Source organism: Corvus hawaiiensis, chromosome 18, assembly GCF_020740725.1.
Source record: "Corvus hawaiiensis isolate bCorHaw1 chromosome 18, bCorHaw1.pri.cur, whole genome shotgun sequence".
Lineage (NCBI taxonomy): Eukaryota > Metazoa > Chordata > Aves > Passeriformes > Corvidae > Corvus > Corvus hawaiiensis.
In genome coordinates this window covers 7,137,056-7,151,134 of record NC_063230.1, presented here as the reverse complement: position 1 = coordinate 7,151,134, position 14,079 = coordinate 7,137,056, and the positions used below count along the sequence as shown (strand labels likewise).

At 42.0% G+C, this 14,079-nt stretch overlaps 1 protein-coding gene across 1 annotated transcript; it reads right to left on the bottom strand.

Moving 5' to 3' along the window:
• Positions 1-466: 466 nt before the first annotated feature.
• On the bottom strand, positions 467-11,846 carry TOP3B (DNA topoisomerase III beta). Its single transcript, XM_048323083.1, has 17 exons — positions 11,601-11,846; positions 10,752-10,883; positions 10,426-10,532; positions 9,942-10,016; positions 8,838-9,034; positions 8,030-8,186; positions 6,823-6,936; positions 5,836-5,926; positions 5,408-5,562; positions 5,126-5,231; positions 4,648-4,794; positions 4,092-4,265; positions 3,181-3,309; positions 2,843-2,992; positions 2,318-2,418; positions 1,875-2,076; positions 467-988 (listed from the first exon to the last, which is right to left on the bottom strand). Exons 1-17 carry the CDS (start codon positions 11,668-11,670, stop codon positions 507-509), a joined length of 2,589 nt encoding a protein of 862 aa, XP_048179040.1. The 5' UTR covers positions 11,671-11,846; the 3' UTR covers positions 467-506.
• Positions 11,847-14,079: the final 2,233 nt, after the last annotated feature.

Here is a 14,079-nt window from a genome sequence, read left to right as displayed (position 1 = left end):
TTATGCAGCAGAATGACAGTCTTGAAGTAGTGCTCTTGCTATTGCAGATGTAATTTAAAAATCTGACAGCTACTAATCATTTCTTATTTTTGAAGATTCAAAGTCAGATGAAGCAAGTCTCATGCCACACTTAAACACTATGGCAGCATAGCACTGATCTTAATCAGTTCTAATATTCCTGGCACTTGCATGGCTGACAAAGGCCCCAGAAATTACAAGAAGAGACAAATTCCACTTCCTTTCTTTTAGCCACAGTTATAAGTCCAGGTAGACTTCCTGAGTCTCCCTACTGTTTGTGAGCTCTAATTGTATCAATGAATCCCAATTAAAAGCTTTAAGGCTTACTCAGTTACTAACAGATCATCCAGAATAGTTTGTTTTGTGAGCAACCGAAGGTGTTTAACTGTTCTAAGAACACGAAAGCAGTGAAACATCAAAAATACTTAAAAATTAACTCAAAGAGAAACACATTTTTATAACAAGTTTATTCGCCTGTTGTGTGGCCATCATACAAAGTAAGCAGCCAGAGCTGCCATTTTGTCCTTGGGTTTCTTTGGGTTGAGTCTTCCTCCAGGTCTCCGACCTTTGCCCCTTCCCCGCCCTTGCCTCTTCCCTTGTCCCCCACGGTGCATGGGGTGCCTCATGGCCGCGTGTTTCAGCTCCACCAGATCCTGAAACACGGGATCACAGAACACACAGCCCGAATGCTGGGTCTCGTCGCCAGGTAAGGGAGATTTGGCTTTGTTAAAATCCACGTCCACGAGCGCCGCCTCACACAAGTCGCAGGTCTCGGGCGACACTCGGACCTTGTGGGCGTTCTCAAAGAAGTGCACGATCACGTTGCATTTGTTGCAGGCCATCTTCCACTTGGGACCCGACGTCGAGTCCAGCACCAGAACCCCGTTCTCACACTCCACGCACTGCCCAATTCCAAGCATGCTAAGGGAGTGCTGGCACGTGGGGTGGGTGCACTCATTACAGCCCATTCCTGGGGGAAGAGGAGTGAAACCAGACCGCCCTTTATCTCACTACTCACACTACCCAGTTTGAAGGAAGTGAGACACAGAAGCCAGAGACACTCGAGTATACTAGAGATTTTCTAAATCACTAAAGAATGGAACTGCTCCCAAAATGGCAACTTACCTCTTCACAGTTTCAGAATAATCCCCTGCTCAAAAATTTTTCTGTAATGGTTTTCAGACTCGCCATATACTGCCACTGTACAGTACAGGCAGTTTAGACAGATTACCGATGAAAAGTAATTACGTTTTCAATTAAATGTATGGCTCCTGCCTAACTGCTATTTTATACACGAACTACTCACTGTTAGTCCAAGATATTTTTAATTAAAAGATGGTAATAAAAAGATGCGGAAAAGCTTCAGTGCACTACTTTAAATAAGTTTCAGTCCCACAGCTACTAAACTAACTGCAACTTCTACCTCCTCTTGTGCCGTGGTTCACTGGAACACTCTTGTATCCTTCAACATCTTTTGACACACCATTTATCTCAGTATCAAAACATTCCCAAGACCTGTTCTTTGTTTATACTCCTATCCAAGCCTACTCAAATTTGCAAGGCATCAGTATTTTGGTGTCTTTCACTGCATGCTGAGTGTTGTGAAGGTCACCTGCAGTGCAGGTAGGTAAATTATTTTCTTACTTGTTTTATGGAAAAAAAAAAATTCAAAAATTTGTTAACTAATAAATTTTGGTCAGTAAGTTTAACGTGAAGTTTAGGGATCTAGAGTCTAATTTGAACAGCACTTTATACTAAGCAACACTGATTTTAAAACTCCTATAAAGCACATTGTTTAGATTGTACCTAATTTATTTCAAGTGAGGGTCATACCTGCCTGTTTGCAGAACTCCTACCTTTTTTCATGTCCCTGAAGGGAGGATGGTTGTAACAGTATGGACACAGTGGATAGCTCTTTCCTCTGGATCCAGATGACCATAGCACCAGCTCAAAGTCATCCAGGGGACAGCGCAACTCCTTGTAGAGTTTAATGGTACCGTTCTGGGGGAGACTGTAGGTGTCATCACAGTGAGAGCAGTGCAGGCGACTTGGCTTGGCCTGGAAACAGAACACGAATCTCCTGAGCAACTGCAGGGTCAACGGAGTTTAAAACTTGTGGTAAACCCAGCTAGAGCTGCTCTCTGGTTTGTTCCCCAAGGCAAAACCCCATCAGCCTTTTTGTTTTAGAAATGCACTCATGACAACCACATCTGAACCCAAGTTCAATACTAGAAAAGAAGTTTATACTCAATGTCCCCCAGCAAGTGAAATTCAAATTCCAAGTATGAGGTAAACGGACCTGAATATACTTCATGAAACGATGGCATTTACCACAGCGGGAAAGGGGTTTGCCTGTGGCAGCCAAGGGTGAAAAAGACACTTCCATCAGTTCATCCATACCTGCAAAAGGAATAATCACATTTATGTTAGAATTCCAGTTCTTAAGAGGAAACCTTGCATGAAATCATCTACAGATCTGTGAAGAAGTGAGATTTAAAATATTTTACTCACAATGCTCTTCCTTGTCTACAAAGACTTTTAAAACACAAAGTATTTTGCACTGAGCATGCACAAACACACAGGTTCAGCTAATCTCAAATTTTCAAAAACTCGCCACTGCACAGGCACAAAATAAACTTGACGTAGGGTTTTGGAGACATGATTCAGTCCATCTCCCTTTGGAGATCAAATTAATTTGACCAGAAACTTGCAGTCCTGGCACAACTTTTCAGAAAGCCTAACCTCTGAATGGAGCCTAATATATAAGTATTTTCTATGCAACAACTAAGTAATTGCAGAGAACTTCACATGTGGAAAGTTTTACCTGCAATAGAATCCACAAAATAGTGAAATTTCCTTTTGAAAATATCAAGGGTGTGCTCCAGGACCTGATGATAATTTGCTTTACCCAGAGCTATTAAGTTGAGTTGCTTCTCTACAGCACTGCGGATCGTAGGAAGAACCAATTCTGCATCTGACAGAAAACCAGAGACAGCAGCAGTGAAAGGTCAAAAATGGATGTAGGAAACTGTTAATACATAAACTGACATCAAAATCAGCATTATTTGAGACAGAAATGCTACATACACAGTGACAACAGCCATTGATATAGTAAAGGGAAAGGAAGGTAAAAGGATGGAAAGGGAAGAGCATTTAACTGACCTATTTTGTAATAACCATGAACCAGAACAATGCCAAGGTTTGTAGGCTTTAGTCTTCGACCACTCTCCACTGTGACATAGTTTCGCTGGCAAATGTTGTTAATGTGGACTGGAATACTGGCATCAGTTCCTGCCACACAAAGGAAAACAACAGATCCACCCTGAACAAAACAGTTTTCATCAAATGACCCACTTCTGGATTCTCTGGTTTAATGTCAAATTACAGGGCTCCTAAGACTGCTTAAATTCAGATACTTTCTTACTATTACCCTACTTCCAGTGAATAACTTCTCTCTTTCTAGTAGTTCCTTTGCAATTCTGAGAAGTCTGAAACATATGTTTTAACCTTAATCTTTTCATCTCTTCCAAAGAATTACTATTGGGAAGACACCTATTCTCAGAGTTACTTTCTCTGGAAAAAGAGTAAGAGACTGTGTTTGCTCTGACTGGGCAAATTCATGAGAAAATAAACAAGTCAGACTGATAAAGGAAAGTAGAATTGTGGTAAATTGTATAATAAGATACAGAAGGATTACTGAAGAGAGCAAAGCTAAAGCAAGCTGTAAAGACAAGAAATCATTCCTAAGAATGGGGAGGTGCTTCCTTCCACACATCAGCTCTTTCTGACAGAGAAGTGACAGGGATGTGTTATGAAAGGATACTGCTTTGGCCAGAAACCAGAAACTACTAAAAATAAGGATAAGAAAGGGAAAGGAATGTGGGGGAAGAAACAATCTACCATCCCCTGAGGGGAGCTACGGGCATGGTGGTTTGAAGGGGAAGAGATTATCACTGTACATATCCAAATGGATACTGAGAGCTCATTACTGACAGATGGTGCAGAGGAGTGGTTCACACTCTGCACTCTTGGTGGATGTACTGCAGGACAATGTAAGTTAAGCAAGTTCCTACCAATGCCATGCTTTTCCATCAGAGTGATCAGTTCTGCTTCTGTCAGGTAATCAGGAGGGCTGGTTTGCTTTTCCAGCAACTTTATTTCACCAATCGGAAAAAGATCTCCTTTCTCACAGTGGGGAAGGCTCTCTTCTAATGGGATGCTGTGCCATGGCATAATTTCTGTGAACCCTGTAGGTAAAGAAACAAACAACTTGCCAGTTTACCATAAAAGTCTCAGTAGTGCTGCTACATTCTTTTTATAGAGGCCCAAGAAAAAACTTCTGCCTTTGTGTAATTTATCCCCCACAAGGCATTTACTGTCTGTAAAAAGACTGGTCTTCACACTGGCAAATGTGGCATTAAATCTTTGAGACTACTACAAGAAAAATAACACTTTTTCTATCATAACTGAAGTGTGAAAATTAGGACAGGATTTGGTCTCTGGTTTTGAGAGCTCAAAAAAGTCTTCACAATTGCACTTGTTTCCAAAGCTTCACTTTTATATCCATTCAGTGTATTAATGGGGAAAAAAATTAATCTGCAGCTAATACTTACTCCTGATTAGTCTTACCTGGTGAAGTTACCACCTTTCCGACACAGGTAAACCTTTCAGGGCCAATACTGAAGGAAATGGTGGTTTGTAGGTACTTGCAGTCAGCACTGACAGTGGCAATGAAGTGCCGAGTTATGTACTCGTACAGTCGCCACCCATCTCCACCTGGGGAGAAACAACACCTCAGCCACAAAATAGAATAAAATTTCGGTACTTGGAAGCTACTATTCTGGGACAAATTTCTCCTAGAAAAGTAGGCATTAAGCTGTTTTCTTTTTCTTGGCAGTACTGTAGTCTCAAGGATCAATTGCTGAAGCAGCTCTGAACTTCACTGTCACCAGAAGTTTCAGTGAGGATCAAGTTTTCTCTCTCTTCACTTCCTGCCATTCAAATAATTTTAATTTCTGTTGAAACTCGGTGATTTTGAAACTGGCACCTTACACCTCAAGCGACTGATTTCCTCACAGTGTCCCAACACTACTGAATCTGCCTGTACCTAATTCTGCTTCTGTTGCAGCTCTCATTGGGGTGATGGGAGGATGGTCTCCTGCATCATGGCCTTTCCTTGGACGATTGATGCCTTCTGATAGCAGTGCTTTTACCTGGGTGAAGAAAGAAATGGCTTACTCAGATCAAATCCGTAACAATACAACATAAATAAAAGAAACTAGAGCCATTTAAAGTTTCTGAAGGCCTACAGGTCATAATACACCAAGCAAGATCTAGTCTAAAACACAGACTAGAGAATGATAGTACAGCTTTTGCTTCATGTACTCACAGTTTCTGCCCAGTAAGGATTATTGGCTTGCTGTCTCAAACATCCTTTCAGGTCAAAGTTTTCTGGATAATGGGTAGTTTCTGTTCGAGGGTAGCTAATATAACCCTGAGTGTAAAGACGCTCTGCTATTTGCATGGCATGTTGGGGACCCATTCCTAAGAGGAGACAGGAGAAAACAAAAATCATCTACACATCCCTGTGATTATGGTTTGCTGCATCTGGGTGCACACCTTACCCAAGTATTTAAATAAATTATGGTTTGTCTTTTCCGTAAGACTTTTGTCACCTTGATCTTACCAAACATTTCACTTTTGACAAGCAGCTTTCTAAACTTGATCCTTTGCCCAAAATGATGTATGATTTGTTTTGTTTGAGACGCCGAAATATTTTGCTTTAAAACAGTGTGAAAATCTGAATTTTGTACCTACCTAAAGCAGCACTGGCCACTCGTAGCATTTCTACCGTGTTCAGAGCCAGTGGTCTCTGTTTCACCTTCTCTTTTTTACTCACAGATTCTACCTAGAAAACAGCATTTTCACAGTAAAAGTTCTGACATTTGGTAAGTGCATAATTTCACTCATGCCTATAAACATGTATCATACCTACCACTGTCTATTCTTACCATATCTGCTTCGTCCTCTTAAAACAGTAACCACCAACATATTTTTACTTTAGAAAATCTGACTGGAGATAATTTCATCAAGTTCTAAAATTAGAGTCCCTTTGTGCCAGGACTAGATCAGGTCTACAACTAACTGGGAACACAGCAAGGCAGCTTACTGCTGTCTTTACTTCCCACTTACCTCAGCAGCACATACTTTCACTGCTACAAGGATTTAGTGCTCATTCCAAGCAACAGTAACTATAAGAATGCAAATTTTTAAAAGCTTCAAGCAGTCTTTGAACCTTGATGTCTATAAGCACTTAAATCCAAACATACTGTCAAACAAGTATTGAACAGAGCTGAGTTATAAGTTAATTGGCTATAAAGACTGCACCATACACATGATTAAAAATTTAACTGCAGGAATATTGCCCTACACACAATTAAATTCCAATTTATTCAATGTCTCATGGAAAATAAGAGGTCTGCCTGGAGAGATCTGAACAGTATTTCCTAGCAGCTTTAGCAATGAAGAGTTCCTATCATGAATGACGATCATTTCCAAAGTCAGTACTAAGAGGAGGCTTCTGCTGAGATGACCATACCAGCATAATATGATCTACAAAAAAAAAAAATCTCTTGCCTTTTATTCTCATTTACACCAAGATGAATAAAGTAAAAACCAAAATACAGATATTCTACAATCTTTAACAAAAACAATCAAAAGCCCCAATATGCAGCAAATGAAATATTAAATTGCATTTCCTTTATATGAAATATGGATCTACTGACACTTGGTAAACACTCTTACCTTTGCTTCTTTTGCCATCTTTGTTATATTCAGGAACATTTGAGCAACCTCACGATCAAATACCCTCACTCTATCCCAATCTAAAGTGAGAGAATTTTCTTTTTCAGGGTTCACCTATTGGATAAAGATAAAATTAATTCATTCTCCCCAACTCTACTCCTAAAAGTGTGAGAATGTATATTCCCAACAAGAGTTCAGCAAGCAAATCCTAGGACATACAGGATTTGTTAGGATAAATTTAGGACAAACCTGCACCAGGACACCAGTGCTCAAACATACAGTTGTGCTCTTTTTCACAGGGGCTTTTGAGAAGGATGGACCACTTGGAGTTCTGGGGTCTGGGGAATGACCAGAACTATTCCTGCCCTGAACTGAAATACTGTCCTTGTTTAGTGCTGGGAACAGTAAAGACTGAAATAGGCAGAAATTCAAAGTTTACCATTTTGATTTAGCAAAAATCAATCATTTGTATTAAACTGTAACTAGCTCATGTTTTAAGCCCCATGTACAAGAATTAGTATGAAGCGACTAACACGAGAGAGCACAAAATCCTCTGTAAACAGCACCAAGTATTTCCTAGCATGACACACAAGACACATCACAATAGATGACAGCAGATGCCAGATTTCACCTTTTTTTTTTACTTTTAAAATCCAAAACCGGCAACTTTTACCATGCATTCCTTATTTGTGTGAAAAAAAGTCTTGTGATCACAAGCCATAAAACCCTGTTGGTTTGCTCTCAGAGCTTGGACAGCAGCGAGGCTGTAAAACTGCTCTAAGCTGCCAAAGTACTCTGAGGACTCAATTGCCAATTAACACAACAAGCATTTTATTTGCTTTAAAATTCCAATACTCAGCAATGCCAATGTTTGTTGGCAGGCTAATTAATTCCTGGATTCAAATTAACAACAGTCAGTCCAAGGACCCCAGGGAACAAAAGAGAACCATTTTAAGTAGTCTTTTTGGCTGAATCTAAGCTTAGATGATTAGCACTGAAGAATTTTTATAAGCAGCAGACAATAAGCACTTTAATACAAAACTGACATCCTGGAATCTGTTCTTGAGAGTGGTGACACACATGTGAACAGAATGAGAACACATGAGTAAACTATAGGCATTGTGAATTCTTGTCAGCAGCTACGAATTTATGAATGAACAAAATACAAATGCATTTCTTTTGTAAAAACAAGTACTGTAAAACTTACTTTAGCTTGCAACACCCAGTAAGTCTCAGGCTTAAATGACTGGATTTTGTCATGCCTCTCAACACAGAATCCAAGTGTTGGGGTCTGACATGGCCCAAAGGAGATGAGAGAACTGTCTAAATTCCCATATTTTCCCTGAAAATATTTAGTCTGGAACCTAAGGGGGGGTGGAGGGGGGTGGGAGGAAACAAACAAGGAACATATGCATTAATATCCTTATTCCCATGAAAAGCAGACGTTTTCATTATCATACACGAACAAAATATGAGTAATCTATAAAATCATTCAGGCATTAGGAAAAGAGCATTCTGAGAAACATCATCTCTTACAGCTAATTAAGACAATCATTTTGCCTAACAAGGAGCTGGGAGGGGACACAGCCAGGACAGCTGATCCCAGCTGACCAAAGGGATATTCCAGATCATGGGATATCATGCTCAGCATATAAAGCTGGGGGAATAAGGAGGAAGGGGGAACACTTAGAGTGATGGTGTTTGTTTTCCCAAATAAACATAACGGGTGATGGAGCCCAGCTTTCCTGGGAATGGCTGAACACCTGCTTTCCCCTGTGAAGTGGTGAATTAATTCCTTATTTTGCTTTGCTTGTGTGCGCAGCTTTTTTTTACCTATTAAGCTGTCTGTATCTCAAGCCATGAGTTTTCCCCCTTCTACCCATCCAGCACTCTCCCCTCACCCCATGGGTGGGGAGGCAGTGAGTGGCTGTGTGGGGCTTGGCTGGGGTTAAATCATGAGGGCACAGAGCCATTCCTGAACCTTTCACAAAACCGTCTGCAATCTGTGCTGTCACCTTGTGAAGGCACAGCCAATCCTCAGATCCAGCTCCTGGCGGGCATCCACGGACAGAGCTTCATTGCGATTGGGCTCTCCCAAGTGATTCATGGCATTGCAGATGTCTGTGTCGGTGATGGAACTGAATTTAGCTCTGTAAATCGTCCTCTCCGTGCCACGGGTTTTGTTCATGACAGGAAGAACAGCATCAAGAACCTAAGGAAAATCAGAAGCATAGTTAAAGAGGATTTGAAAGACAAAGGCTTCCTCTCTAAAGGTAAAACTACTCTCCACAAAGTATTTGTTTCTATGTCACTGCTTTCTTAATTCAGCAAAATGTCATGCCAATACATTAGCTGATAAGCCAGAGCAGTATTTGTCCATCCACTCAAAAGCATATGAAGAACTAACAAAACTGAAGGATTTATTTACTATACAGCAACTGCTGGGAACAAATCAGTATTCTTGGCTAAGGGCAAAGACATTCACCAGTGCAGCTGCAGCACCTTTTGGTGAACATGTACCAGTTTCTGTCTGGGTTTATTCTACTTATTGCTAAGGTATAAGTAATAATACAGTGGTACGTAAAGAACTTAAAACAATTACTTGATAAAACGTGTTTCTTTAAACTAAACAAGAAACCCCCAAACAAATACTCTTCATGTAGACTTCTGGGAATAGGATGTTAAAAAATATCTTAGCAAAGTTTTAGTTCTATGCCTTTTATGTGCAGAGACCAAATTTCTGCAGTAAGCCTACACTTACAAGCAGCTCCTGTGCTCTAAAGCATCTAATTGCTTAATAAACAAAGATAATTGAGATGAAGTTTTATAAGGACATAAAAATAACCACTCCAGCTGGGGAATACAGACCAATTCTCGAAGCACTGGAATGTTCTAACATTTAAGAGACCTGATTGCTCATCTGAGATGATCAACACCTCTGAAATTTATTTATACTCCCACAGAGTTCAAAGCATGTGAGTTTTTCCACCAAGGCCCTCCATGCCTTCAAAACTATTCAACTTTAGTTTGAATTTTACTGTATACTCATAAAACAATGCATTGACAGTCTTGTCAGACATATATTATGGGATTGTGAGTCTTAAAAATGGAAACCTTACTTCAAAACAGATGTTTTCTCCTTCCTTATCGCAGTCCAACCACAAGACAATAAAATCACAGCCTCTTCCCTCCACCTGTGACAAAAATTAGCACAGTTCTTCAGCAACTCAAAAACCACCTCCCCCTCCCTACCTATAGATTTCTCTTTCTGGTTTCAGCAGGGCATGTGAAGTGTAAGCAGTAACCAACACAGACTTATTTTAAAGAAGGCATTTATAAGCTGTGCCTTGCACTTGCTGTTAAAGCTAAACTTGCATCCAATGCTCCAATTCCGAGAAGCAGGATATCAACAGTCAAAAAACTCAGAAGGCAATGGCAAAAGTGAATTTAACAAAGATTTCAGACAGTGTAAGAACCAGCAAAAATAAAATATTATTTATACTATGTTAATAAAATAGATCTAACTGTGACAAAAAGCTACTCCCTGCAGGGAAGGAAATTCTTATTTAGGAACACAGAAAAACATAACTAAAGAAAGAATACCTGTAAAAACTTCACCATGGTCAGTTTGGGATTAGCCTCTTTCTTTTCTGTGGGAGCTTTGCTAAAAAGTTCTGCTGGATCCACTTTGTCCCAGCTGTTATATTTTCCTGAAAAGCAAAAGTATATTAAGTGGAGCTCTGAAGACATATTTAAAAAACAAACAGCTTTGCTTTGCAAAACACTTGGCTTTCAAAATTTGTATGGAAAATTTTCTACCTTAACACATCTCGCTTTACTGTATACCAAGGGACCTCTTAGCTTTCTCTGAAGGACTTGGCAGTTCTACAAGCAGTATTAGTTAAAACATCTTATGAGCAGGCAAATACCTATGAAATCCAAAGTCATGACGTGACCACACACAGATGTCATCTTGAAGTGGGCACTCTGTCCTAAAAAGGACCCAGTGTACTCATGCACAGAGCATGCACCGTTGAGTCCCTTGCGAGAGGACATGTTCCCTGTGAAAATAGGATCATAAATATCAATGAGGTAAAAAAAAAACGGCTATTGAAACAAATTATTCTGTGTGAAATTACATCCCCCTTTCCTCAGATCTTACAGCTAGGGTCTTCCTGATAACAAAATTCTACTCATTGATCAAATGTTTATTTCATTAAGTATCAATTTGGGCCTTTAAAAAAGTATATTTCATGTTCAAATTAAAATATCCATTATCTCCATCAGCCTTTCTCTCCCACCAGGAAACCTTACAAAAATACAGCTAGTTTTCTAGACCACACACTTACAATAAATTTATTTTATTTTCCAGATAATTTATAAAACTTCAAAAATCTCAGAACAGCAACTTGCTACTTGATTGGCACTTTCCAGACACCGTATGCTCTAAGGCACACTAGAGCTACACAAAATACCAAAACCAGACTCCTTTATTCTTGGATTAAACAGGCACCAGCCCATAAAAATAATCAGAACGTGATGGGACACTCCGTTCTTTTATGAACTACAACCTGTCCGAGGCCACCGTTCCCAGGAGGCTCCGGCCCCAAAACAACGCAGCCACTGCCCAGGATGCTTCTCACCCTCACTGCAGTGACAGCAAACTCGGGAACCTCCCGGCAGCTCGCACACATCCCTGCGCTCCGGCCGCGCCTCCGGAGCGCTTCCAGCGCCGCCGGCACAGCGGCGGGCACGGGCACCCGCCCCGCCTCCCCTACCTCTCGAGAGGATCTTGGCGATGGACTGCGCCAGGGACGGCTTCTCCGCCACCATGAGCACAGTCCTCATCTTCGGCCGCTGCGGCGCGGAGCCGCGGGGACGGGCCGGCGCTGCTGGGGCGCGGCGGCTCCCGCGCCTGAGGGGACAGAGCGCCGCTCAGCCCGCCCGCTCCGGGGCACGGCGGCACCCGCAGCCCCGCGGCCGAGCCCGCTTCCACCGGAGCGCCAACCACGCAGCGCGACCGCCGAGGAGCCACCGCCCACCCCGCTCCGCCCCGCCGGGGCTCGGCCGCGCTCCGCGCCTCAGCGGGCGGCCATAGCCGCGTCACTGCCGGGTCACGGCGCCGGAAGGCGCGGGCGGCTCCACGGGGCTGCGGCGGTGCGGGCGGGCGCGGGACACACAGACTTACACGCACATACTCACACATACACATGGACGGACACACGGACACACACACACATACACACATGGACGGACACACGGACACACAGAGACATACACACACAGACATACACACGCATACACATGGACGGACACACACACATACACACACATACACATGGACGGACACACGGACACACACATACACACATGGACGGACACACGGACACACAGAGACATACACACACAGACATACACACGCATACACATGGACGGACACACGGACACACACACACACACATACACACGCATACACACATATACACATGGATGGACACACAGACACACACATACGCATGGACGGACCCACGGACACACACACATACACATGAAGGGACACACACATACACAGACAAACACACACATACACACGGATGGACACACACACAGACAACACACACACACAGATGGACACACACACGCACACAGACACATACGCATGGACGGACACGCCCACAGACATACACACACACAGACATTTACACAGACACACACAGACACCTGTATACACAGACATATACATGTACACACATACATAGATATACATACGGAGACACATACACACGCACATACACACGCACATATACACACACACATGTATATATTTATATACACACACTCACACTTTCTCACTATACATACACACACATATACATATACACACATATACATACACACACACGTATATATATTTATATACGCGCACTCTCACACTTTCTCACTATACATACACACACATATACATACACACACACGTATATATTTATATACGCACTCTCACACTTTCTCACTATACATACACACACATACACACACACATGTATATATATTTATATACGCACTCACACTTTCTCACTATACATACACACACATACATACACACACATACATACACACACATATACACACACATACAATGTATATATATTTTTATACGCGCACTCTCACACTTTCTCACTATACATACACACACACATACATACACACACATATACACACACATACAATGTATATATATTTTTATACGCGCACTCTCACACTTTCTCACTATACATACACACACATATACATACACACACATACATACACACACATATACACACACATACAATGTATATATATTTTTATACGCGCACTCTCACACTTTCTCACTATACATACACACACACATACATACACACACATATACACACACATACAATGTATATATATTTTTATACGCGCACTCTCACACTTTCTCACTATACATACACACACACATACATACACACACATATACACACACATACAATGTATATATATTTTTATACGCGCACTCTCACACTTTCTCACTATACATACACACACACATACATACACACACATATACACACACATACAATGTATATATATTTTTATACGCGCACTCTCACACTTTCTCACTATACATACACACACATACATACACACACATATACACACACATACAATGTATATATATTTTTATACGCGCACCCTCACACTTTCTCGGGTCTCTCCCAGGGCTGGCGCCCGCCCGCTCCAGCGCCCCCTGGCGGCAGAGCGCCCGTGGGCTCTCGGCGGCCGGGCCGGGCCGGGCCGGGCCCGGGTCAGGGCACGGCCGCAGCTCAGGTCACACGCGGTGCCCGGCGCAAGGACCTCGGCAAAGCGCACAGCCACCCCTTCCTTCCAAAGCCCGTGTGCAAAGTGTGCCATGCCGTACAGAAGCGCTGGTACCGCCCCGCTCCTTCGTTCACACAGGTGCACAGAACTTGCATCACCACACTCCTTTGAGAACACACACACAGATTGTATCTGCTCTGTTCGAGGGACACGGACCTCTGTACCCGTGCCCAGTCCATCACTCAGGTTCCAGTTTCCATAGACACGGAAACACTACAAACAGTGTCGGACACTGATGGCATCTCCTTCAGTGCAAATAAATTCCCCTTAGGAGTCTTAGGAGCACCTAGATGACACAATGGAAACAATCTTGATTTTTGAATGATTCCTGAAAAAGTGCATTTTTTGCACATTAAA

What these genes read in the sequence shown, in the direction of transcription:
- TOP3B (XM_048323083.1), bottom strand. Translation starts at nt 11,670, where the DNA reads ATGAGGACTGTGCTCATGGTGGCGGAGAAGCCGTCCCTGGCGCAGTCC. An exon ending in GATGGAAAAGCATGGCATTG is followed by an intron (nt 3,310 to 4,091) that starts GTAGGAACTTGC and finishes TTTGTGTGGCAG; the next exon opens with GAACTGATGCCAGTATTCCA. An exon ending in CTTCAGGGACATGAAAAAAG is followed by an intron (nt 989 to 1,874) that starts GTAGGAGTTCTG and finishes CTCTTCCCCCAG; the next exon opens with GAATGGGCTGTAATGAGTGC.